Consider the following 27,729-nt stretch of genomic DNA (forward strand, 5'->3'; position numbering starts at 1 on the left):
AAAAGATTTTCTTAGATATGGTTGAAGAAAGGAGATTAAAGATGCAAAGAAAAATACCTGAAGGAAAAGAAGAAAAGACAGTGTGGGATGTTGAAAGAGAAAAGCATTTGAAGGGAGAAGCTAGTCCAACAATGGCTTTAGATTGGCCACAGAAAGGAAAGTTGTGTATTAGAAGGAATCAAACTGTATATGATAATTATTTTGTAGGTACAAGTGATTGCCATGATACATATCGAATCATGGGTGGATGAGGATTTAAAGGAGGAAATGATTCAGTTTTTCCTGGATTATATTTTATCTGCGGGAACAAAGCATATTATCGGTTACCAGACCATTGGTTTGGCACATGTTATATAGGCCTGGTTTTCCCAAAGATATTCCATGTGGAAAGGGAAAGAGATGGTGTACATGAGTTAGGTAGTCAATGAACACGTAGAAAAAGAGAATCATGGTCAGAAATTGTAGGAGAAATTTTTGGAGCATTAATACCAGCAGTGGGAATAGCTCTGAATGCACACAAAATTAGAAAATTATCAACAGTAGTGGATCGTTTGTCAACAAGCACCGCTGGAGGATTTTTATTGGTAAATACTTAAATGGTTGCCATGCGTGCCATGGTAATGCAAAATCGACTTGCCCTTGACATAATTTTGGCAAAAGAGGGTGGAGTCTGTGGAATGCTGAATGTTCAACATTGTTGTACTTACATTCCTGATGAAAGTCAAGATCTAAAGACTTACATTAAAAATATAACTGATTTGCAGGAAGAAATTGCACCACTGGAGGTTGAAGGTGTTTGGGAAAAGATTGGAAAGAAATTATCTTCTATTAAAGATTTCCTATTAAAAATAGGTAGTACATTTATAGGTAAGACTCTATTTCCATTAACTTGTGTGGTTTTTCTAGTATTAAGATTAGTATGTTTATGTTGCAAAAGAAAGAAAATACAGAAAAATGTAAAAAGAGAAACTTTGAAAAAGAGAGAGAATAAAAGACGAGAAAGAGAATTTGAAGAAGTAGAAATAGAAAAAATGAAAGATAGTATGCATAGAAGAGCAAGAGAAGAAGAAATTGGTGAAACAGAAATGTGAACTAATAATTCTTGAATTCATTTTTTTTATAATAAATTTTACAAGATTTTAGGTATTGTAGTGATATAATCACCAAAGGGGGATTGATGGAGCAGGTAGTGCAATATTTTGTATACCTCCTCTATTCTTGCATGAAAATACTAATTATATAAACTATTAACTATAATATTATTAAATGAGTGTTGCATGTATACTAATCAAGATTATTAATTCTTGAACTACACACGTGATTTGCTATTTGCATGGCTTAATAACTGTTATAACTAAAATCTGTACGCATTTTAATGAATAGTATATGTGGTGATAGAATATCGCATGATATGTGTTACTTTGGTGATGTTTGCGTTCCTGATTGGATCGAAAAAAGGTGAATATAATGGCTTTAAATGTCGCTATACGCTAGATAAATACAAACACATAAAGGGATTAGAAAGGGGTTAACATTAGAATCATTATTTCCATATATTAATTATTATCTTGTGTTTGTTTTGCTTAAGTTGACATCTGGGCCTAATCCAAAATGGCCACTGACTTTGCACCCAGAAGTGGCCACTGTCTTGTGAGGCGCAGAGTCAAGTGCACATGTACGGACAATATCATGAACTTCTTGGCAACCTTTGCTCATCATGTTCCCAGTCAAGGACATGGACTGGGTGGTCTGCCAAGATAAGGGAACAATCAACCTTACAGTAAAACGGAACAAGCAGATACAAGAGTGGACTAGTGACCTCACCCCTCGAACTGTACTGAGAATCTGGGAATATGAATTGGATGATCCCAACCATCCAATCACCACTGTTCTTGGCCTAAATTGTATCATGTTAACCTGGGTTTTTATTATAAAAAGATATTGGAATGGAAAGGGGGGTGGTCGCGACGCCTTTTCCTTGATGGTCCAGATGCTGCTTGACCGTTTGGTGACTGCAAAACCCTACAGGCTATGATAGATGCTTGCACGATTTCTGGTCCTTTGATAAATTTGGGACTGTAGCGTGCTGAGCAGAGGACTTTGGACTTTGAGCCTTGTCCTGTTTTATTCGGACAATTTACCACAAACTCGGTTATGCAGAGCCAATGAATTAGAGGACTCCAAATAGCCAGATTAGGTAAATATGATGTTCTGCAATTTATTTAAATTGATATAGAAATTCTAAACTTTGACGAGACAAATGCATATATAAATCATTATGAAAATTTAGATAAAATAAATTAACAAGAAAATATGAGTTTGTGGTTTTTCATTTAGAGAAGGATTCAGATTCTTAAAATGTGTTTTAGCTGGTTCTAAATCACCATCAACCAATCCAACTAATTGGTCCGCTGACCAAATGGGTGGAGTGCCTTGATGTTTGAGAATAGGGATCTATAGGCGACAAAATTAATGTATATAATGTAAACTGACTCTTTCCTCCTTATAGATTATAAGGTGTTCCCCCACATGTCCAGTGCTTGAATTAGCACACAAAAAGTCTCCACTAGATCTGTGGAGGGGGAACGAGAGGCATGGGGTACTAGGAGCTGGCAGTCTCCACTCTAACTGTTTACCACAAAGAGCCGCTACTAGTGTGATAACCCAAACGAGTTACAGGAACGTCGTAAATGTGGGCATCTCACAAAAAATTACGGACTGGTCTCACACACCACCTGGTGTCATGCTTCATCATTGACCAGTCCTCGCCCTCTAAAACCTTCGTTTGATAGAGGGCGGGCATACACTTGACGACAAGGATGCACTTTCTAAATGACTGAGTGGGGGCCCGTGAGACTGTGAGTGCGGTTAAAAATCATTATAGTGGTCAGAAGTGATTTTAATGTGATTGACAACTATATGATATTAAAAATTACGTGTGACGGTGAATGGGGTAGTTAGTGTCCCCTAACCGTCTTTTGTGTGGTCAACATGTTTCTGCCGGAGTGGCCCTATTGGGTCCGTGGCATTCATCAGGACCTAATTATGAATGGGGGCTCCGTTCTTACCAGGTGTTGGTAAGACGCTACCACTGTGTGAGTGTAGCAAAGGCCACACTTCACTTTCTAGGATGCTTCCAAAGGTGAAGCCTATGAGAGAAATGTGAAAAACAAGGATTAATTGGAACTCGTTGAATCGGACGTACCTGTAAAGGAAAAGGAAAAAGAAGAAATACAATGCATGCATTGAACTCTAAGAGTGAATAAAGTGTGTGTGACTTTGTGACACTCTATTTGTGTACACATTTGTGAAGCTTTTGAGGCTGGGAGCAGATAATACTGCTGCCAATCTTACCCTAATCGGATAGACAACTTGTCCCAAGGGGGAAGGGGGACGGGGGTAATCCACCGTTTTGTGACTTTTGTTGGAGAAAAACACAGAACCTAGGTCTCCATCAAAACATCAAAAGAATTGCTGCACAGACAGAGAATTAAGTCTCTACAAAAGATCTATTATCGAGCGAATGCCAATAGAAGTAGTAGGAAACGAAGTGGGTAAAGTTGGCTTTATCGTGTTGGTTGAATTACACAATTATACATACGCACGCTCATTAGTCATTCGCAACACCCATACTCTTACTGTGACACGAGGCAGAATGCTCCTGTGTCCTAGCCGTCCGCTCGGTCCTCCCAATTGTGAGGAATGGAGGAAGCGGGCACCGTCTTAAATATGAGGTTTGATTGTGTTAATTGGACGCAAAACAGAATTCAGGTGCGGGGTTCCCGGTGTCGAGAGAACGCCGAGCCTGTGCTTAAGATGGCGATTCATGGCGTGAATGGAAGGGGAAGCCCCATTCGTTGTGAGCCTGGGGGTGTGTGTCAGCCGTCCTGTTGTAATTGGAGGATCGTGAAAGGAAGCCGGTCATAGGGCGCGCCTATGCCTGTATGAAGAGTCCCGTGTAACAGGAAAAAATTTCATTGGTGATTGGGCTGGCCAAACAGGGATTGTGATAGGCCTGTGCTCTATTAGGTGGAATACTGAATGTTTACGAAAGCGCAAAAATGAGGAGCTGTCGTAATGTGCCCAAGCGTCAATTGTTGGCATGGAGACGCTAAGTGAAACTACATGAGCCAAGTTGTGCTAAGGTAGCGATGTTGGCCGAGATTACATCGTGATTAACTGGCACGATATTGGGCCAAGTGTAGAGAAATTGCACCCGCACAGTTGTGTCCCAATTTCTAATATCATGTGGTGGCACGTGAAGGCTTATGCAGAGTTTAAACGAGTCATTAAGCAAATGAGAGTTTGACTCGAAATGTGGAAAGTTAATTCACATACTTCGTTCCCGAGATAAACATATGTCCTACTACCCCATCGTGTGTAGACACGGTGCAGAGCATCTGTGAGTATTGTAAGGAACACTGCTCCAGATAAACAGTGATACATGTGGCTAGCCCTGCACAAAACGCTTATTACATTTATGGGGAGAAATGTCGTGAAAATAAGCGGCTAAGGTGTCGGGATATGCTCATATGTGTCCAAATAAACCGTTGTGTTGTATGTTAAGGCGGGGTTTTGTTTGTAACCTGAGTCAAGAAGGAAGGTATATGGCTTTGTAGTTATACTATCTAAAGGGCTTATATCCAAATCATATCCCCTTTCTTTATTCTGTCAGCTGCAGCCATGGAATGTCATCATTAAGACCTTTTTCGTGAGAGCGTAGGCGATACACCCAACGTTGTTCTCTCACATGGAGAGCTTTGGTGAGGTCAAATTTCTTTTTCTTCATGACCTCAAGGATAGTCCAACGTAGGTCTGAGTCTGTATGGTTTTTTTCGGAGAAATGTCGTGTTAGCTTGGTGTTAGTTTTTTTGCACCTGATTGTGCTGCGGTGCTCATTGATTCGAATTCTTATTTTCCTTGTGGTCAACCCTATGTATTGGAGTTGGCAAGGGCATGTTAATAAATATATCACATTTTCCGTGTTGCAGTTGCTGAACGATTTGAGTTGCCATGGTTTGTTTGTCCCAATGTCCACTTTCTTGGTGTTCTTTGTGAGATTACAAGACTGGCATCCGCCGCAGGAGAAATGGCCTACTACGGGTGGTTGATCCCAAAGTCTGAGTTGTTCTATGTTCTCATTGATGGTCATCTGGGCGTGGACCAGTTTGTCCCGAAGATTTTTATTGCGTTTGAAGGCAAACAAGAGGGGTTCCCAATGTTTCCCAGCGCTTTTAAGTATGTGCCATCTTTTCTTGATAATTTTCTGAACTGAGTTTGATACTGGTGTGAAAGTAGTAACGCAGACCGGTCTGTTAGTTTTGTCTTTCTCCACGTTCTCCAGAAGTGCATCCCTTGGGTTGTTTCTTGCTCTTTTGTTTGCCTTCCTCACCATTTTTCTTGGATAATGGCGTTCAATCAGTTTCTTCTCAAGTTGTTCTGCCTGTTCTTTATAAGTGTCTTTCTCGGAGCAGTTTCTCCTAATACGGAGAAACTGGCCCACAGGTAAGTTCTGTTTGAGGGCCTTAGGATGATAACTCTCGTACAAGAGTAGGCTATTCCTGTCGGTGGGTTTGTTATGGACCTTGGTTGTTATCCCCTCGTTCGTGAGTGTGATATCCAGGTCCAGAAAGATTGCGTGCTTTTTATTGATTGTATGAGTAAATTTGAGATGACTGTCTTGTAAGTTTACCCAGTGGACGAAGGCTATTGCGTTCTCTTCTGTTCCATTCCATACAATGAGTACGTCATCTATGTAACGTTTCCAAATCTTTATGTGGCTTCAAAAAGGGTTCACTGCGTTGTTGATGAAGTCCTCCTCAAATTGCTGGACGTATAGACATGCCATACTGGGAGCAAAGGTGCTCCCCATAGAAGTACCCGTTATTTGGTGATAGATGACCTGTTCGAATTCAAAGAAATTTTCTGTGAGGGCCAGTTCGGCACATTCCATGACAAAATGTTGGGGAGTAACAAAATCCCACTCCCTTCGTAAGATGATACTTTCTACAACTTCCAATGTCCGTCGTTGTGGTATACTTGTGTACAGGGCTTCGATGTCCATCGTTATAAGCCAGTCATTGGTGGTATCAACCTCCAAATCTCTTAGGAGGCAGAGGACGTCTTTTGTGTCTTTCAGGTAGGATTGCGTTTCTTTAACAATGGGCCGTAAGAACCAGTCGCAAAATTGCGACAGGGGTTCTAGCACTGATCCAATGCCAGAAACGATTGGTCTACCTGGTGGTGGCATACGCCCCTTGTGGATCTTTGGTAGAATGTAGAAGCGCGGCATCCTTGGTTCTTCGTTAATCAGGAAGTCAGCTTCTTGCTTCGTTATCCAGTCGTTACTTAGGGCTTCCTCCACTATGTTCTTAATTTTAATCTTGATCGGGCCCGTAGGATCCGTTTGATGTATGGCATAGCTGTTCTTATCCACTAGCAGTCTTGTACACTCGTCTCGGTACATCGTAAGGTCCATGAGGACAGTCGCGCCCCCTTTATCTGCTGGTTTGATAACGACATCATGATTATTTTTGAGTGCTTGTAAGGCTATCCGTTCCTTCCCTGAGAGGTTGTTGAACCCTTTGGTGTTATGGAAGTCAATATTTTCTATATCCCTAAGCACAGCCTGTTCAAATGCAAGTATTTGACATGAAATGTTCTGATTTGGAGGTTGGAAGGTGGACTTCTTGCGCAGCCCGGTTGATTTTTTCTTGTCATCATCACCTTCTGTTGTGTCTCCGAAGAAGTCACGAAGCTTGAGTTTTCGAAAAAACTGGGCCAATTCCACATTGAGAGTGAAGGGGTCATTTCTCGGGGTGGGGACGAAACCTAGGCCTTTGTTGAGAATTGTTTCTTCATCAGACGTTAGGATGTGTGTACTGATGTTAACGATGTTAGTTAGTCCCTGCTTGATGAGGGCATCTCCGTTCTCCCTCTGCTCCTGGTTGTTACTCCTTGCGGTGGTTGTTGTTCCTCCCACTGGACCCTTGTGTTTCTTCTTTTTTGTCTGCCCCGCCCTCTGCCTCTGCCCTGGAATAAAAAAGACGGGGGGCCTGGGTGATATCCAAAGCCCAGTGGAAAGTAGGGCTGTTGCCAATAGCCAAAGGGAGGAGGTTGTGGTTGTGGTTGAGGTGCTTGCATCAGAGGTTGGTACCCAGACGGTCTTCCATAGTGTGGTCCTGAACCTTCATCACTGCTGGAGTCACTTCTCTCTTCTCCAGAGCTGAATGTCCAGTTCTGGGGAGTGGGTCGAAAACGTTGTTTTCTCCCTGGTTGTTGTGGAATTGGATTATTGTAATGCTCATCCGTTACATATGGATAGACTGTTTCTTTACTGAACTTCTGTACATCTTTTTTCAATTTAGTCAGCTTGGATTGTGTCAGATATTCTTTATATTCTGAGTGATCTTTATTAATTTCGTCCAATTTCTTTTTAAAGACTGAAAGTTGTACTGTAGTTTTCAGTTTACATTCGCTCTGCTGGATCTCAACTAGGAGAGCATCTGCTAGTTGTCTTGCAGTATTGATAATAAGGATGAGCCAATCTTTAGTGCATTTCCACGCAATGCTGGACCAGTTAATTCTAAATTCCTTATTATTAAGGAATAATCTGGGTTCGTTAGTAACAATCAATCCCCTGGGTGCCGTGTTTTTGCGGAGATATTCCGTCATAAACGCCCCATGGAGGGCTGTGCGAATTTGTTCTTTTTTCTTTGAGGATAGTGCTTCCCACTCATCTGAATTCTGTACTGTTTGCGTCACAATGGTTTCTGCTTGTAGGGATGGTGTGTTTAAGATCTCTGCTAGGACTTCTTCCCCAAATGAGAGTTCGGTATCCATGCTGGACAATTAGGGTAACGTTTAGGTTAATCCTAAATCTATCCTTATTATTTTAAAGGACAGTATCAAAAAAAGGTGACTGTAGTAGTTCTTTTCTGTTTACATGAGTTTGTATAACAGAACAAATTCCTTATACTAGGATGGTGACCCCTTAGTTTGTTCCCACAGCCATCAGCTGTACGTAAGTTAGCACACAAAAAGTCTCCACTAGATCTGTGGAGGGGGAACGAGAGGCATGTGGTACTAGGAGCTGGCAGCCTCCACTCTAACTGTTTACCACAAAGAGCCGCTCCTAGTGTGATAACCCAAACGAGTTACAGGAACGTCGTAAGTGTGGGCATCTCACAAAAAATTACGGACTGGTCTCACACACCACCTGAGCTTGAATTACTCATCCCTCCTGTGTGTGTAGACTCGTGAATGGTGACGTGTGTGAGTTGGTGTTATGGGCCCCACCAATGATTGCGCGAATGAATGAGTGTGCGTGACGACGGGTCTGCGTCGCAGGGAGAATATTGGTATATGTTTTCCCCATTTCCTAGTCTTGTGCTGGATCAATTCATCTGAACCAGACAGAATGGGTAGTGTGGGACTGTGAACATCATTTTTCACATTACAGTGTTGAATCTTGCTTGAATGTCGAACCCTGTTTGGCACACTAGAAAAGAATGGAAACATGATGACAAAACAGTTCTTATTTATCCATTGTATGGCTGCTGAAAATCCTACTTCTATTAGACTAGACTTTGTCTCTGAGTGTTACATATGACACTGGGGACATTATTGATCAGAAGGGAAACAAGGTACCAAAACAATACCTGTATATCCATGGTTTGATTGTTGGAAAACCCTACTTTGTTCTACCAAACGTCTGTCTCTTGGTTTATTGTGGAACAGTGACTGCTCCAAACTTAAGTTTAGTGGTAGATCTGGGAGGACTCCATAGTACACTCCCACACACACACAACTAGCCTTCACAGTCCAATTTTAGGTTTGGCTGAAGAATTTCACCACTCTAAAAATGCAAAGAGTAGGTTTGGTTGGCCATAGAACTTTTACCCCATTGGTTAACGTGTGTACAGGGATCATTTCCACCCACTAGCTCACACCTGGCATAAGTGTAGCATTTCCAGGCACCCATTACAGAAGAACCCTGGACCTGACTGGAGGAATGAACCTGCTGTCTGCAATCTGAGAAAATACATTAATGACTTGACCTGCTCTGTCATGTACCAAGGATAAAGAAGTGGACTACAGGGTTTGTAAGGCTGACCTCCTGCTCAAGATATAGGAATAAAACAGGTTTAAGGACCATTCCTGCAACTGCCTAGTTGTTTAGGGCAACTGGACCAGGTCTGGACCCTACTGTTGGCCTCTGTCTGACACCTTGTGAAACTCCAAGTGCCTCCCCTTAAGTTCTCAGGACTTCAGAAGTTTTAACCTGTGGTGGATTGGAACTTGAGGAACTAAAGTCAGATGGCAAAATCTTTATCTAGTACAAACCTGCTTTATGTATCTGATGTACTTCTTCACAGTCAGTGTCTAATTAAGTAAAATCTTTGACCAGGACAAACCTGCATAATGTGTCTGATATGCTTCATTGCAGTCATTGTCAAATTGCTCTTAGGCGCCGGTCTACTGTGATCATCGACTCTTATTGGCGTTTTCTGCTGCTTGCCACTATTCCTACTTAAAACTCTGTCCCCCTTACTGGATTTTGGTGCAATTTTACCTCTTATATTTGACTCTACTTATCTATTTTGGTTTGGGATTTTTATTTTTGGGGATTTCTAATTTATAACTCTTTTTTGTTCTGCATAAATATTTTACACATTACCTTGAGCTAAGCCTGCCTGGTCTGTGGCATGGCTACTAGGGGGTTGACACCAGATTAATTTAATTACGTTGATTATTCACCCAGACAAGGGTAGTGAATATTCCTTGAGGTGGATAGTAATCCACCCCAAATAATAATTCAATTTATTGCACCCAGTAAACGAACTCACGTCACGCCTTTGTCTGCCTTTCATAAATAGCATTCTATCTTTAACAAACTAGTACTGTATTCTTGTCATATTGTGACCAGTATGGTCGAATTCTCCTTAACCCTGGAATACCAGAGTCCAATCCTTGATTCATTGTTCCTGTGTGAAAGTAAATATGTAATTGCTTGGGGAAAATCACAAACTGAAATTAGGGAACATGCAATATTTTTGCTTGAAGAAGTGCAAATCTGTAATTTTGTGACACATATATAGGTTATAGGTTTTCTATGGCAACAATGTAGTTACCAAAATGAAAATTGTGTATTTCAATGTGAAATGTCTCTATATTTAAAGACATACTAACATTGCAGACAAAATTACTGCCTGTCCATAATATACTGAAAGATGGTATTTGATGCATAATTCATTAGAGGCACATACTGCTCATTTCCGTTCCTTGGTTCAAGAGTGCCCTTACTGCTATGGTAGTTAAGCTGCTACTTCAGGACATATGTAGTGGGATTTTCATATACATTGAGCTTTTTCAATGTAATCTATATTGCAGAAATCCATCTGCCATTTGATCCTGCGATCTCTATGTAGAATTATTGTGAATGGCTGTAAGACTTATGCATCTCTGGTGTATGATATTCTGATTGTGAGATTTGTATAATTTTTGTCTTGCTATTCCTGCTCCTTCCATGTAGAGTCTAAGCATATCTTATGACCAAGTATCAACTTGGAATTGTTTGGGTGGAACAATTTGATTCAATATAATGCCATGTATAAAATATATTTCTAAAAAATATTTACTCTACACCTCCTTTAAAGTTCAGTAACTGCCATTGATTTTTCCTAAGCCCAGATTTACTAAACGTTCTTGCAATGCAGCACAGCAAGTCAGACTGCTGCACTGCATTGTGTGAATGAGAGAGCACAGAACTGTGCCATATTTACAAAGTTTTGCTCTATCCTAGTGCTGTCGCCCTTGTGGCTGCCTATTGCCAATGCAAGCACACTCAAGGGATACCTTCCCGCACAAAAGGTATCCTTTGAGGCTTATTCCACTTTGTAAGTGTGCTTCATAATGCAACACACTTGCAAAGAGGAAGTTATGAGGAGAAATCCCTTCGGGTAGGTACACCATATTGGAGCAAACCCATGTTAACAACTCTTTAGAAAATATGGGTTTGCATCTAAACGTATGGGTAAATGCAGGGGAGCTCCACCCATATATTGCCTACCTGACACAAGATAATGCAAGGCAGCACTATGAGCTGCATTGCATTGATATCTTTTTTTACAAAGCAACACAAAGTCATGCAAATGAGGCTTTGCATGGCTTAATATATACAAAAATTAATTTTGCGTCAGTGCTGTATCAAAAAAGTGACACCACCCCATCGCAAAATCTTGGTTGCCTTAGTTTTTCAAAATTATGTAATGTCAGCAAATACCACAACACCGATTGAGAAATTGATATTGCAAACACAAACTATTGATGACATTTTATTCGTCCAGTCCTGATCCAATTTTATTTCCGAAGCAAGTGGCCTATAGAAGCTAATGTTTCCTTTCAATCCCAGTAATTACACTCATAACAACTACTTAATCCAAATTCCTATGTTAAGTGAAATTAAAATTTGGAGGTTTTCTTGAGCAGCATCACTATTTCTTAAAATATTTGTGTCCACTAAAGCTAATTAATGAATAAAGGCCTGATGTGGCTTATTTTTGCTTTGATTTTCTCTTTACAGTTGTATGAGATGTATCCAAGGATAATGGATCACCTACCTGGACCTCACAAGAGAATGTTTGAGCTTTTTAAGTATCTGGAAGACTTCATTGTAGAAAGAGTAGAAAAGAACCAGAAAACCCTGGATCCCAACAACCCAAGAGATTACATTGACTGCTTTCTCATTCAAAGAGAGAAGGTAATCTATTTTTACCCTTTACAAATAGTCGATAAACCATAATTGCATAATTGAAGTTTAAAAGAATATTTTTTATAGAGCAAATGTCCATATTTATTCACCATTGCCCACTATTACATTTGCCTTGAATATTAACCAAGTACATTTTCAAATTGGATTATTTTGGTGAAAGCTTTGGGATTACCATTCAGAACTAAAAAAACAAGCAACATAAATTATCATTCATGTATAGGGTCGGGGAATTTTTGCTTAGTTTTAATAGATAATTCCATTGTTTGTCCAGATCGTTTTTATATACAGAATGAGAGGGGATTTTGTGATTTTATTCCCAGGTATTTCTAACTGTGAATAGTTCTCCTATTATACTATGGACACCATAATCTGACCAGAATTGAAGAATAATTGTCTTTAGGTCATATCAATTCATGCACGTATTTTGATGGAATCTACAGTCAAATTATTTAGTCATGATTTTAAATGAGTATGCAAATCCCCTTGATTATTTTTTTTAAACTATGATGCACTGGCATGCACTGATTGTGCATGTAAAGAGATGCTGTTCTAATCTGTTATAATAACTAATTCTGGATTTCTATGAAATCATGGAAAGCAAACACATAACATTTAGAATTCTTTTATCCATAATATCATCCACCGCTGCTGTACCAGGTTGAGCTTTACCCACTAAGAGAAGGTAGACTAAAATCACAAAATTATTCAGTACTTTGTGTGTTCTTTCAGAAATGATAGCTTTTAGTTTTGAATCATTACCTAATTTAAAGCCCTACATTACTTCTTGTATCATGAGTACTGGATTGAATTTATTCCTAATTTAAATTCCCTTTTGGAATTTATTTAATGAGCTATTAGAAAAGTTTGATGTTTTCAGGTAGAAAGGTGCATTATAAGAAGTACCCATGTCTTTGTTTTGTCATGGGAAAAGGCAATCACATTTTCATAGTCCCAGGATATATTTTGAGGAGTTAAGATATCCAAGTCAGTTTATCTAGGTTATTATACGCAGGAATGTATTTAATGTACCCCACACTGCTACTCTTCTGAATAAATAAAAGGCCTTTACGTTTGAAAATGTGTTTATTTATTTTAAAATAGATTGAAATGATTTAGTACACAATAAAATGTTAAATGCACACACACATTTGTGCTGATATATATCCTGCTTAGTAACTTTCAGGTTATTTGTGCAGTCAGTGGTGATTCTATTGGGTCAGGAATGAAAAAATAATGAGCAAGGCATAAGTGTTTGAAAAAGATGAGGGCCATCACACTTGCCAAAAGGGCCAGGGTTCCATAGTTTATTACCTATGTCACAACACGCTGAGAGGTCCCTAAAAAATAGGGTTGCATTCACGCCTATAGGGACAGGAAGCAGGGTTTAATTCCTCCGATCTTTATCCAAGGACTGGTATTACATCTGCAGTGCTTTCATCCACAATTCCTTTGTTAATAAAAACCTTTCCTATAGAGAGTCGGAAGAAGGTTTCAGTAATACCGTTTACTAAAAGTGATGTGGTGAGTCAGCCACCTTGTGCCGATTCCATATCACAATATACAGATCGGCTGTGTGGTGACCCAGGACAGGCCACGTGTGGGGACAGGATCGCCAAGTAACCAGACGGTGAGTCGAGTGATGGGTAAACCGGAAAGACCCCGAGCGGTCTTCCGATACTTTTATTTATACCCTCGAGGCGAGCCCGCCTCGAGGGGTGGGGGATGCGTGTATGTATGTATACAGTGCGTCGTAGAGGCCGAGTGGCTCTCTACAGGCTGAATTACATAACACATTAAATAAGTAAATAAATACTTGTGCTGGATGAAAATGCAAAGAATGCCCTGTCTCCATTGACTGACGTATTGTAACTTTTATCCTCCAAATGCTCTGCGACGTCTGACCTCGTAACACACAACATGAGAAACACACATGACAGAAAGAAAAAAAGAGATATCAAAGTAAACAAAGCTCTACAAAACTTGGCCTTTTGGCTTTGCAGGGAAAATTAAAAAAAAAACATTAGAAGGTGGACAAGAGCATATTAAGCCATGCAAGACTGGCCCACCAAGCCGAGCAGTATAACAAAATGAAAATGTGCAAAGCGAAAAGGGGCACATGAGCACACAGAACCAGCTGTCCTTATGGAGCAGCACAGGAACCTGTTTTTCTGCTGACTGCACGATTTGAGTCCATTAATAAAGACCTGCTGAAGTCAGAGAATTGCAGTAACATAAAGTTCTAAAAGATGACTTGTGAAGTCATCTGCCTTCTACTGACTGCGTCTCGTCTGTGAAAGAGTTAAATTACTGCTTCCAATATGTTTTTAAACATAGTTGTACTTGTTCAACCTCAACAATCACAGCATTCATTGACAGGTTTTAGGTGAAGCATGCAAGGTGCAAAGGGGCTGTACTAAGACTGGCCACCTCGCATATCATGATAGAAAACATTGCAACATAATGTTTGTTTTAAAAAAGACACAGAATGGTGTTTTACGAAACTTGTCCTTATTCACGGGCCCCTTAAATATATAAATGGACAGTCCTGCAGCGGGCAAGAGAAAGGACATTTTTGTGAGTTCTTTCCTCCTTGCGAAGTAGAAAAGGCATAATTAGAATGAAGGCGCACACAACATTAAGAACTCTCCCTGTGGAGGAGAAAATGGTCTCTCATAATAGTCAGAGATACAGCTGACTTGATGATCTTTTAACTGTGAACTCTAGTTACATCTTCTTTATCTGCACTCTTTTTCTACTGACTACAGTACCACAAGCACCTGGTTCCAGAAGATGTCTGCAGTAAAACAGGATTAAAAATATCTTTCTGAAATCCGAGTTTTTGTGCTGATTCTGCATAAACATCCAGGAACCAGCCAGATCACTGCTCCCATTACTCTTTAAAAAAAATTATTTGCTACAAATACAAAGTAAGAAAGAAATCCGATTTCACTCACCTTATGTAATTTCCTCATGTAGGAAATATTTTCCATGACTTGTCGTTCTGGCTGAGCGTAAGAGAAAAACATCAACACAAAAAATGAGAAACAGCCCCATTAAAAATGGGGCATATTTACAAGCTGGCGAAAAAAATTATCGCCGCCTTTGCGGCCGTTTTTGGCCGAAAAGCGCTACAATTTTATCGCCTAATTAGCAAGGCCACGCTAACACGTGAAACCTTGCTTTAGCGTGGGGATTCCTACCGCCCAGCTTTGCATCTCTAATGAGATGCAAAGTGGGCGTTCCTTACCTAACATGACAGGAGAAATGTCGCTAAGCGACATTTCTCCTATCATCAAGCCCCACGCTATGAAGCATAGCGTCAGGAAAAGTAGCGATAACCCCTGTTATCGCTACTTTCCTTACGCCTGCTTCAGGATTGACTTAGCCATGATATCCTCTGGAAAGTGGATATCATGGCTAAGTTTGTGTGTCCCTATCAGCAAGCTAACGTGAGATTATCGCTGGGTTTCCAGCGATAATCTCACGTTAGACAGTTAGCGTGAGGATTTTTATTGCTGAGGAGATAAGCGTTGCTAATAGCACGCTATCTCAGCGATAAAAATCCACGTTACCCGGCGATAATTATACTCACGCTAAGAGCGCTGAGCGATAATTATAGCCGGGTGTTGCTGATATGCCCCAATGTTCTCCAGGGGGTTTCCTCACAGAAGGGGAAGAGAGATAAAAAAGTGGACAGGGATACAGTGGGAGTCAGACAGCGGGGGAATATGGCGGCTGCGAGCTAGACGCTCACGGCCGCAGGCGTCATTGGGAGGAACCATTACCGGGAGAGAGCAGCAAGAGGGATGCCGTCGCGGGAAAATGAATAATTAAAACTTACTGCATCGAGGAATGCCGCAGACACGTGAGATAAGCAGGCTTGCTGTGAGCCGGGGGCTGATTTTCGGATCCCCGGGGACGTGATGGAGGGAGGTAGCAGTGGAGCTCCGATGTTCCTGGGACGCAGGCGTTAGAACTGGGGGCAGAGACAGAACAAGTTAAACCTGCCAGCAGGCAGCTGAGGAAGTGAGGAAGACCTTTGGAGACCGAAGGAACACATTAGGGGCATGGAAGGACCAGGAACACTGGAGGTAAGACGAATTTTGTACCAATTTCATCAGATACATTTCTAGGATCAACGCAAGGAGCTACAGTAATCATTAAGGCGAACCGGGGGCAGCAAGGAGGAGGGAGTCTCCAGAGTAGGGGAGCAGGGAAATCACCAGGAAAAACCAGTGAGGGTAAAAATAAAGGCAATACTGTAAACGCTCCCACCAAAATAAAAATTACTCCCTCACTTATATCATTTTTTTGCATGCTTCCAAGTAAGCAGAAAGATGGTGCAGGCGGTGTAGGTCTCAATATGGAAGTAGCCATATCAGGTAAAAGTGCTAATTTAGAGGAAACCGTAATCAGCACGAAAAAGGGTGCAAATAGCGTCGGCGGTCCCGCACAATTGAATGAGCCTAGCTGTAATACCATGGCACTTCAAGAAGAAGTTATAGCAACTCCCGTGAGCAACAGGTTTACTGTGTTGGCACTAATGGATGACCCAGGAGCTCCTGTACAAGCTCAGAATGGAAATAGTCAGAGCAGATTGGATGCAGGAATATCTGAAGTGAGATAGGGGAACTCAGAAGCCTCTGAAGCCTCGCTGGCAAGCATTCTATTGGGTCTGAAAAATGAAATCAAGCATCAATTTGATGTCTCAGAAGCAAATCAGTTAGGCATTCAAGCATCCTGCTTGGAGTTATCCCAAAAACTGGATGATGAAACCCTTTGTACAAAGAAATTAGAGGAAGAGGTTGTCATAGTAAAGCAAAATGTTTCAAAGAACGCTTCTGAGATCTCTAAGCTAGTAAGGCAAAATCAAACCCTAGGGGAAGATATTGAGAGAGTGGACAACCCTTCTCGAAGGAATAACTTGAGATTTGTTAACGTCCCGGAAGCCGAGGAAAGGTTGGTTATGAAGGCTTTTATCATCAAGTTGCTATGGAATACGATCTTAAAGGGCAAGGAAGATATCAATCTTGAGCACGAAGTTCAAAGGGCGCACAGAGAGCCTTTTCATCGCAACCCTCAAAGGGCCAAACCTAGGAAGATCCTTGTGAATTTTCTCTCTTATACCACCAAAGAGGAATTCTTAGTGAGGCCCTAAAAAATGGCACATACATAGTAGATGGCTATTCACTACTAGTTAGGTCGGCCCTATGTAAAGCTACAGAACAGAGGCTGTGGGAGTTAGGAAATAAGATGGAGGAGCTACGGAAATTGGGAGCAAAGGTTCAGCTAAAATTTCCCGCAATGCTGTGCATTTTGTGGGATAATCAAATGTACAATTTTCGCTCAGTAGAAGATGTTGAGTCACTAATTAATAGGATCAAAAAGAAGGGAGATACCGCTAAGTGACCAACTTTGGACTACTGGGATAGTTTGCTCTCTTGTATGTTGCTGAATAAGTTTAAATTCCTCCAATGGTGCACCCATAGGCATTGTTATGCCTAAAAAGAGAGGGAGGGTTCCCCAGGGTTGGATAAGGGGTGTGGGGTGGGATGGTGGTGGGGGGTGTGGGCACACGTGGGATGCAGAGGGTTAAAAAAACAACAAAAAAGTCCCCAAACTGCCTACGCGGGAGAGCCTCAATAAGCCAGTAATGAAGCAGGAGGTGTCATTTGAGAGGAAGTATTATGGCCAGAATCCCATGTATTGACATACTCACATGGAATGTGAATATTCTCAGGTCTAAACCCAGACAGAGGAAAGTGCTAATGTTTTAGAAGACAGTCAGGCACAAATTATGATAATACAGGAGACAAACCTACTAGCAAATGCGAGTAAGGAGTTGTTTGGCAGGTGTGGCTGGGTCCAAAATTTCATTGCCTCTGATCAATCACAATGCTGCAAGGGGGTCGCAATCTTAATTAGAAATGGCAGTGGGATCGAGTTTAAGTCGTCCAGTACGGACAGCTCCGGTAGATGGGTTCTAGCTTGAATGAGATGGGTGGATAGTGACTTTATATGTGTCCGGTTTTATGGACCTAATGAGGACAATCCACAACACATTATAGAATTGGAATTGAGGTTGGTGGATATTTCAGCACCTGAGATTGTGGGGGGCACTTTAATGTACTGTTGGATCCTGTAATGGATCGATCAACCTGAAGGGAGAGTGCTCTGGTTCCCAGAATGAGAAATGCACTGAAAAGTCTGATACAGGATTTAGACTTACTAGATGTCTGGAGGCATCTGAGAGGGAGGGTGAGAGGGTACACTCATCATAGTAAAAAATACCATCACTTCTCAAGATTAGACTACTTTTTGGTTGATAGATGCTTTGCAACCAATATTAAAAAGATTGAGCTTCTTCCAGCCCATATCTCGGATCATTGAGCAGTCATCATCACTTTATAGGCTCCAGGACCGCAGCCCTGCAAGAGATACACGCTAAAGCGCACCCTTCACCTAGATGGGGGAGTGGAAATAGCTTTAAAAAAGGCTGCATTAGAATATTCTATTAATACTAAAGATACTGCCTCCACTGGAATAGTATGGGATGCCTTTAAGGCATATATACGCAAGGCCCTAAAAAGCCTTGCCTGCGCAAAAAGCATACAAGAAAGGGCAGAATTAATAAACATCAAAAAGGAAGTGGGGAACCTTGAAGAAGATCTGCATTATATAAGTGTGGGAGAGGAAAGGGAGAGCTTGGAAAGGAGGTTAGAAGAGGCCCAACTAAAATATAAGATCAGACTGGACTTAAAGTGTAAGGTAAGGTGGCAAGCTGCAAATGTGAAGGAATTTGAGTATGGAGAGAAAGCGGGGGCTTTGCTGGCCTAGAAGTCTAGGTTCGAAAGAACCAGAAATTAAATAAAGGAGCTGAGGGGGGAGGTGAAGGAGGTGTTTGACAGCTGGGATACTATGGAGGAACATGTAGTGACACTCTTTTCACAGCTCTACAAGGAAGATACTACCACTGACCCCCAAAAGCTCAAAAGTTGTCTCAGCACACTTGGTCTACCTGTACTGAATGGTGAAGGGGAAAAAATGATGGAAGCTCCAATTATCCAGGAGGAGATTAGGGGGGCAATAAAAAGAGCTAAGAATGGGAAGGCCGCTGATTTAAGTGCTGTCCCCTCAGAAGTATATATAATGTTAATAGAGAAAGTACTGCCTGTCTGGGAAAGCCTGTTTAATATGGTATATATGGGGGAGTCACAGGCCACTGAATCATGGAGAGAGGCCTCTATAGTTCTGATATTAAAACCAGCCAAGGACCCAGCAAAAGCAGAGTTATATTGACCTATGTCCCTGCTAAATGAAGACTATTACATCTTTGTTGGCATTTCAGCGGGGAGGCTGGCTAGAATTGCCCTACAGCTCATCCATGAAGATCAGAAGGGCTTTATCCCTGGGAGGCAGATGCATGAACTGACCCAGCAGCTGATTGGTTGTATTGACATAGCTACATCAAGGTTGGTACCCTTGGCGATGTTCAAACTGAAAGCCGCAAAGGCTTTTGATTGTGTTTTCTGGGAGTAGTTATGGGCAGTATTGGAGATCATGGGGTTTGGGCCACATTTTATAACAATACTAAAGGCTCTGTATCTTCGCTCTACAGCTGGATCCTCCTCAATGGCCCTCCCACTAGGAGTTTTTCGATTCTTAGAGGGACAAGACAGGGGTGCCCCATTTCCCCATTATTGTTCGATATATATATTGAACCATTTGCCCAGATAGTTCACCAGGATGATCAGGTTATTGTTTTCCGAGTAGGTGCATACGAAAAGAAAATTGCGTTATATGCTGATGACCTTATAATTTACACAGTAGATCCGGCTGTTACAATTCCCATGGTGGAGCTTTTAGCGAAAGAATTTGGAGCTTTTTCAGGCTATTCAGTAAATAATGAGAAAACTAGGATAATGTGCTGGAACGTCTCAGGCTGGTGGGGAAGTGTCCAGAGAGAGATCAGGTATCTCGGAATAGGTATTATTAACTCATTAGAGGGAGTCCCTCAGCACAATCTAGAGAGGAAGAACATGCCTTTGTCATTACATGGAAGAGTAAACTTAATTAAAATGGTGTTACTTCACAAGTTAACATTCCTCTTTAATTGTGTCCCTCTTAATTTTCCCAAAGGCTTGATCGAAAAAATACAGGGCGAATTGGGCAGTTTTGTCTTGGCAGCCAGGGGAGCATGGTTGTCTTGGAAAACATGGAGGCGTAAACTGGGAGAAAGCGGGTTGGAACTCCCGGACTTAAGTTTATATTGCATGGCCTTTCAATTCCAAAATTGCAGAGCTCTCTTAGGTACATGAAACTCTTGGAGTGGGGTCGGCTACTGGAGGAGATGGTTAAGGAGTGGGGCTCAAAAGGGTTTCTCTACAAATTTGGGGCAAAACAATTATTTTAAAAAGTTAGACTGAAGACGCTTAAAGTAGCACTTACTCTATGGGAAGGAATAAGGAACACCCTTGGAATGGGGTACTTTTCAGATGGTGCACCAATATGGGATTCACCAGATACACTAGAATGCCTGCAAGACCAGTTAGAAACTGTGAGAATAACCTGGCTACTGTTTCGTGGTACTGCTATTTAATTACACAGACACACTACAAGAACCAACGTAGGATTACGCTTGGATCTGATTAATTATTCAATCTTTTTTTTTTTAACATTTCAGATCTTCTGAATTTTTAAAGTGTCTGAATATAAAGGAAACACTATTCATTTAGACATTCAAAAACATAATTCATAAACAAACAAATAAGCAAAAAATATTGTGACAACAAATGTGTAACATTTAAGACATACAGTGATGCACCTTCTTTTTACACACTAATTTTTACAATAGACTCTTTTGGTTTAATATTTATACATTGAAGAGGGAACAACAAATGCCAGTCTATTCTTTAAAAAAAATGCCTTTCAGGTAAATGCCAATGCCGACGTGCTTCAAGGCCCAGTAAAACTCGTGGGGCTCTCATCAGGGCTTCTTGATTTCTAGTCTGATTCAGTGTGTAGATGAAATCTAGTGATTAAACATAAATGAATGTGTGTCAGTTTGTTAAAAACTTCGCCTTCTCTCTATTTATATACACTATACCATTAAAGAATTACCTGTGGTGTTCAGATTTGTACTCACCGATTTTTAGTTGTGCGTGTGTCATTCCTATGTTCATGGGGGGCTGTTGGGGCTAGAGAATCAATTGTTTAGTGTTTAGGAAATGTCTAAGCTGTATTTTTGATGAATTGCACAATATGTCTGCGCTGTATACCTGGATCGTGGGTGGCGGCGTCTTTCCATTCATGCGCTCCAATGTTACATAGTATAAGCAGGACGTTCAAATCAATTCTTTCCTGCGGGTGACATTTGTATCATTATTGTCAACTGTACTGTACATTGTTGCGGCTTCTAATACTGATAATATCTGTGGTGCGGAGGCGTGTACCTGTTTGTTAGTGGGCAGCGCTTCCCTTTCATGAACAATGCTCCCGGCGGTTTCCTCCCTGCAAATGACATGTGGGATATTATTTGCTGACTCTCTTGCAGTTCATTGTTACAACCGCTAACGTTCTTAATGATGGGCCGTGCACCTGTTTGTAACCGGGCGGCGTCTCTCTTTTCTGTATTTGTTGGTTGAGGGTGCAGTCTTCCAGCCTCTCTCGATCACCACACAACCATTTCCGTTTTGTCAGCTAAAGGAACTTCCTGTTTGCTCCTATTTGAACATCACTAATTGCCCAGGTGTATTATGGGCGTTGGGGTTTTTGAGGTCTTTATCTTCAGTTTGTTTCATGTCCGTGAAAGTTCTGTAATTTCATTGAGACCAGAGACGGTGCAGTTAAATGTCAAAATAAGGTATGCTTCTTTTTGGAGAAGCAGCTCCTCCACATCGCCTCCTCTCGCATTTAGTGTGATTCCTGTTAAGACTGTCCATCATAAATCATTTTCCCCATGATTTCTCTCAATATAATGGGAGACCTTAGGTGCATTTAACACTTTCTTTTATATTCTTGAGCGGTGCTTGGCAATCCATTGGTTTTTTTGTTGATTTGTTTTCCCAATGTAGATCTTCGAACATGGGCAAATTACCGCATAAATTAAGTTTTTTGTTTTACAGTATGTGAATTCCTTGTGTTTTCATTTAATGGTGCCATGACAGAATTCTATGCCTTCTATCGTCAATCCACACACAGAGCGATTTCCACACTGTGGTGGCCTTGCACAGGTTTCATTTTCCATTGTGTTCTTAAATCACTTTTAGGGCGGATCGATGGCAAGTCAGCTCTGATGATTTGTTGTTCAATGGAAATGTTCTTCTTCATTGCGAACAGCGGTTCTGGAAATGGACACTCAAGCTCTTTTAGCAAGTGACAATTTTGTTAAATTATCTGCAGAAACTTGTTAGTTGCAGGGCCATAGGTGAACACACACACGAGTTTCTCTTTTGGTTGTTTGACTTTTTTTGGAGAAGTACTTCACGAGGAGTGAACCACGCTTCTTTGGTTGCATGTTTGAGAGATTTTTTCGAATACCCTCATTCCATCATTTGTTGGCAGAATGTGGACGCTTGGATCTCAAAATCTCTCTTCGTAAGCAGTTCCTGCGTATTCTTAGTAGCTGACTGTTAGAGTCGGGGATCTCTGGTTGGCGCAAGGTTGCCCTTGTGTCAAGCAGGAACCCTCTCCTCCACGTCAGGGCGCAGGATAACCCCTCGCGAATGACCCTTGCTCACCCTCTAGGTGCGTGGCGTGAGCAGCCAAGGCGATTCCTCAGGCGTTGTTGGTTAAGCACTTACAATCGTACACACAGTAAATACATCAATCCCCCCAGAAACGGACACCAGACTTGGATATATATAAAAATACGATTCTTTATGTAAAAATAAGGTATATATATCTCAACAGACTTATCACAAGACCAATAACGTTGTCGCTAGGCCACCAGGTTATACAGCAGGCAAATGTTCTTGGTTCGTAGTTTCAAATGGATACTTCGTAGTCTCTTTACTCGTAGTTCCAGTACTCACAGAGATCGGTTCCTGCGAACGGGGAAATAAGGCGTTGCGGGCCCCGAGCCCGATACTGGACTTCTTTCGTGATTAGGAGAGTCGGCACAGGTCGGTGCGACTCTCAGCTTGGGAAGTGTTCTTGGGTCCTCAATCAGCAGGTGTGGGCACGTAGGCAGGCGCGGCCAGCGACCCTTTAACACGGCGGTGCAGGAGGGTCTCCACAGCGGGGGCGGCGCGGCCTGAGAAGTCCGGGGATAGCGAAGCGGGGTCGCAGGGCACGGTTAGTGCAGCTGGGTGACCCGGCGTAGATCACAGTCGTCGGACGGCTTCCGGCAGGAGGGGTGATAGCGCGTTCAGCGCACTCCAATGGCAGGCGGTGACAGGGATGCAGGCGGCCTGGCCCGGGAACAGAGAGCGGCTCCGGACGGAGCGGGGCTCTCACGGGTTGGAGGCAGGCGAGCTTCTGAGTGTCACGGCCCTAGGAGGGGCGATGAGGGGCGCAGTCTCTTTTCCAGCGGGATGCACACACGGCTCGAATTGGAGGACGAGCAAGAAGCACAGAGAACCCACTGTTCCTGGGGTTCAGTTCAGGGGGCAAGCTCAGATCAAGCCCTTGGAGAATGTTCAAGCACAAAGTAGCAAAGTCTTTTCAGTAAGTCTCTTCCTCTCCTCTCTCAGCAAGGCAAGCAGCAGGCCAGCTCCTCCGGCGTCTTCTTCTCCTTCTAGTCGGGCAGAGGTTCTTTGTGGTATACAGGATTCTGATTTCTTAGGAGCCAGGCTCCTACTTTTATACCATGATTCTTTTGTTCTTTAGCGCCAGGGGGCCTAGGCCTGGCTCAGTCCAGTTCTGGAGCACTTTGTTATGGTGAGTCTGCTCTTTCCTTTCAGCAGCAGGGCAGAGACATCAGCCGCCCCACAGGGGGTGGCGCCGGCTTTGTGGTGGCAGAGCACAGGTCTATTCAAGAGTCAAGGTGTACTCCTCCCACCCATCCAGGTGTAATCTCTCTACCCACCACCTGGCAGCCAACCTGTCTCTGGGGATTCCCCAACCCTGCTCCTTACTGTTGCTGGGCAGAACACACACACATACAGCCGAGGCGGACTGAGATGGTCAGGTCAGTAAATACTAACTTTCTAAAAGTAGTATTTACAAACCCAGGATATTAAAATAGACTTGACTACAAGACGTATTTTATCATCCTGAGTTCAGGCATACTAAACTTGACACTTCTACCATGCTCTCTGAGTCCACTGGGGTCACAGCGTCGGCGTGATCCCGGCAGCCCATTCTGGCCTATGGAGAGCAGGTAGCCTTCAATAGTGAAGAACGACAAGGGCTGTAATTCACTACTAAGACATGCCACACACACCAGGGCATGTCTTACCTTATGCCTACAATGCACCCTGCCCTTGGGCCTCCCAGAGGGGTGGCTAATATGTAGGTAAGGGAAGGTTTAGGGACTGGCAAGTGGGGGCACTTGCGCAGTCAGCGCGACGGTGCTGGACCGCGCACAGGGTCTGCGGTGGCAGGCCCTAGACACACTTTACAAGGCCGCTTCCGTGGGTGGCGCAACCAGCGCTGCAAGCCCACCAGCAGCATTGGCATTCACAAGCCCTGGCACCCCTGGTGCACTTTACTGGGGACTGACAGTGAATCCAATAACCCAATCATGGACATCAATTACAGGTACACCTTACCTAGGGAGCACTTGCACTGCGGCACGGATTAGCCGTGGCGCAGTGCCCTGAGCGGACAACACCAGCAAAACAATCGAGGCACACCATCAAAAAGTGGAAGGGAAACTCACGCCAAGGTGCCAGGTCTAACACGTGTCCCCTCCAGCTGAAATGTGGGGAGAACTACCCTTGCCCAGGGGGTTCCTCGTCACTAAGGCGGAAATACCTGGACAGACCGTCAGCGTTGGCGTGATCTGTACCAGGACGGTGTTCCACCGTAAAGTCCATACCCTGTAGGGAGATGGACCACCTCAACAGCTTCGGGTTTTCACCCCTCATTTGCATCAACCATCTGAGGGGCCTGTGGTCCGTCTGAACCCGGAAGTGAGACCCAAACAAGTAGGGTCTTAGCTTCTTCAGCGCCCAGACCACAGCAAATGCTTCTCGCTCAATTGCACTCCACCTACTTTCCCGTGGAAGTAACCTCCTACTGATGAAGGCTACGGGTTGGTCCCAGCCCTCCTCAGTCATCTGTGAAAGAACAGCCCCTACACCATGCTCTGAAGCGTCTGTCTGTACTAGGAATTCCTTGGAGAAGTCAGGGGCCAAGAGCACGGGCGCCGTGCACATGGCAGTCTTCAGGGTGTCGAAAGCTTTCTGACAGGTGTCAGTCCAAATCACGTTCCTGGGCTGCTTCTTGGAAGTCAGCTCTGTCAAGGGGGCAACAATCGTTCCATAGCCCTTGACAAACCTCCTGTAGTACCCAGTGAGCCCCAGGAAGGCCCTCACTGCGGTCTGCGTCTTGGGGGGTTCCCAAGCCAGGATGGTCTCAATTTTGGGTTGCAAGGGTGCCACCTTGCCACTCCCCACTTGGTGTCCCAAGTACACCACGGAACCCTGCCCGATCTGGCACTTGCTTGCCTTGATCGTGAGGCCTGCTCGGCGCAGAGCCATCAACACTTCCCAGAGGTGGCGCAGGTGTTCGGACCAGGTGGCACTGAACACTGCGATGTCATCCAGGTAGGCGGCACTGAACGCATCCAGCCCAACCAGTACCTGGTTGACCAACCTCTGGTAGGTGGCAGGGGCATTCTTCATCCCAAATGGCAGGACTCGGAACTGGAAGTGCCCATCTGGTGTAGAGAATGCGGACCTCTCTTTGGCCCCATCGGTCAAGGCGATCTGCCAGTACCCAGACGTTAAATCAAACGTACTGAGGAACCGGGCAGCCCCCAGCCGATCAATGAGCTCATCAGCTCTGGGGATGGGGTGCGCGTCAGTCTTCGTGACTGAATTGAGTCCTCTGTAGTCCACACAGAACCGGAGTTCAGGTGTGGCTCCCGGCGCAGCAGCCTTTGGGACCAAGACCACGGGGCTGGACCAAGGACTGCTGGAGGACTCAACCACCCCTAGCGCAAGCATTTTGGAGACCTCCTCCTTAATGCAAGCTCTGACCCTGTCAGTTACCCTGTAAGCCTTGTGCTTTACAGGTAAGCTGTCTCCTGTGTCCACATCATAGACGCACCAATCTGTGACACCAGGAACCAGGGAGAATCGGTCGGAAAACTGTCCCAGCAAGTGGCGGCAGTCTTCCTGTTGTTCGGGCGTCAGGGTGGGTGAGAGGTTAACTCCATCCACTGACCCATCTTTCTCAGAGGCCACTAAGAGGTCAGGAAGAGGCTCGGTCTCCTCTTCCATTCCATCATCAGTGGCCAGCAGCATGCCCACTTCGGTCCTCTCTAAGTGGGGCTTAAGGCGGTTAACATGTAGGACCCTCAAAGGGTTCCTGGGAGTCTGCATGTCCACCAAGTAGGTGATAGGACTTTTGCGCTCCACAACCTCAAATGGACCGGTCCACTTATCCTGAAGTGCACACGGCTCCACTGGGGCCAAGACCCACACCTTTTGTCCAGGTTGAAGCTCTACCAGAGTGGCATTCCGGTCGTACCACCGCTTCATCTCCTCCTGGCTGGCTTCCAGATTTGCCTCAGCAAGTTGCCTGAAACGCCGAGTCTGGTTTCGGAAGGCCAGCATGTAACTATATACATTCTGGGGAGGTTTCCTGGGAGATTGCTCCCAGCCTTCCTTTACCAAACTCAGAGGTCCTCTTACCGGGTGACCATACAGAAGCTCAAAGGGGCTGAACCCTAGAGACTTCTGTGGCACCTCTCGGTAAGCGAAGAGCAGGCATGGCAAGAGGACGTCCCACTTACGCCTCATTGGACCGTCCAGGCCCATGATCATGCCTTTGAGGGTTCGGTTGAATCTCTCAACCAACCCATTTCCTTGGGGATGGTAAGGAGTGGTGAACTTGTAAGTTACCCCACACTCCTTCCACAGGGATTTCATATACGTGGATATGAAATTGGTCCCCCTGTCGCTCACCACCTCTAGAGGGAATCCCACTCGGGAGAAAATTCCCATCAGTGCCCGTCCCACCACGGGGGCCGTCACTGTCCTCAGAGGGATGGCTTCAGGGTACCGGGTGGCATGGTCCACCAAGACCAGGAGGAACCTGTTGCCCAGGGCTGTCTTGGGGTCCAGAGGCCCCACAATATCAATACCCACTCGTTGGAATGGCGTACCGACCACAGGGAAAGGTTGCAGAGGAGCCTTGTGCTTCCCTCCGCTCTTACCACTTGCCTGGCAAGCCTGACAGGTTCTGCAGTAGGAATCTGACTTCTTATGCATTTGGGGCCAGTAAAAGTGGGTGACAAGCCTGTCATAGGTCTTGTCCATCCCCAAATGTCCTGCTAAAGGCACATCATGAGCCAGCCCCAGTAGGAAGGTTCTGAACTTCTGGGGTACCACCAGCACACGGGCTGACCCAGGTTCAGCAGCCTTAGGCTCGGAATACAGGAGGTCACTCTCCCAGTACACGTAGTGTGTTTTGGCCTGAACACCATTGGCCTGGTCTGCAGCCTGTTGCCGCATACCTACGAGAGAAGGGCATTCTTTCTGCTTCCTGCAGAATTCCTCCCTGGAGGGACCTCCTTCTTGCTGCCAATGGGTCAGCTCAGGCAGATCTCCCAGTTCGGCAATCTGTTCCCCGGTAGGCTCCAGAGCATCCCCCTCAGGGTCTACTTCCTCCTGGGCCGTGGGAACTTCGGGGGCCGGTTTCCCGCGCCTCCTGCGCCTTCTCCCTAAGGCCGGTTCCTGGACCTCTCCCTCAGGCTCCAGGACCCTCTCAACACCCCTACTGGCTGCCATGGACCGGGTGGTCACGCACGCCCAGTCGGGTAGACCCACCATCCTCAGATGCGT

The 27,729-nt window shown here is 43.9% G+C and overlaps 1 protein-coding gene and 1 long non-coding RNA gene across 3 annotated transcripts in view; one reads left to right on the plus strand and one right to left on the minus strand.

The window, feature by feature from the left end:
• LOC146798077 (cytochrome P450 2G1-like) overlaps positions 1–27,729 on the plus strand; it is a 724,892-nt gene that overhangs the window by 467,329 nt on the left and 229,834 nt on the right. The window contains exon 5 of the mRNA XM_085625293.1: positions 11,585–11,761. Coding sequence (XP_085481419.1) covers positions 11,585–11,761 — 177 coding nt within the window. The remainder of the gene's footprint in view (positions 1–11,584; positions 11,762–27,729) is intronic.
• LOC146798078 (uncharacterized) lies at positions 20,439–21,468 on the minus strand. 2 transcript variants are annotated; one of them, XR_014968599.1, is made up of 5 exons: positions 21,371–21,468; positions 21,226–21,283; positions 21,052–21,133; positions 20,919–20,970; positions 20,439–20,804 (listed from the first exon to the last, which is right to left on the minus strand). It is a non-coding gene; the product is annotated as an uncharacterized LOC146798078 (long non-coding RNA). The 2 variants fall into 2 exon arrangements; XR_014968598.1 differs by having other exon boundaries at positions 21,226–21,458.

The sequence above is a fragment of the Triturus cristatus genome, chromosome 9 (genome assembly GCF_964204655.1).
Source record: "Triturus cristatus chromosome 9, aTriCri1.1, whole genome shotgun sequence".
Taxonomy (NCBI): domain Eukaryota; kingdom Metazoa; phylum Chordata; class Amphibia; order Caudata; family Salamandridae; genus Triturus; species Triturus cristatus.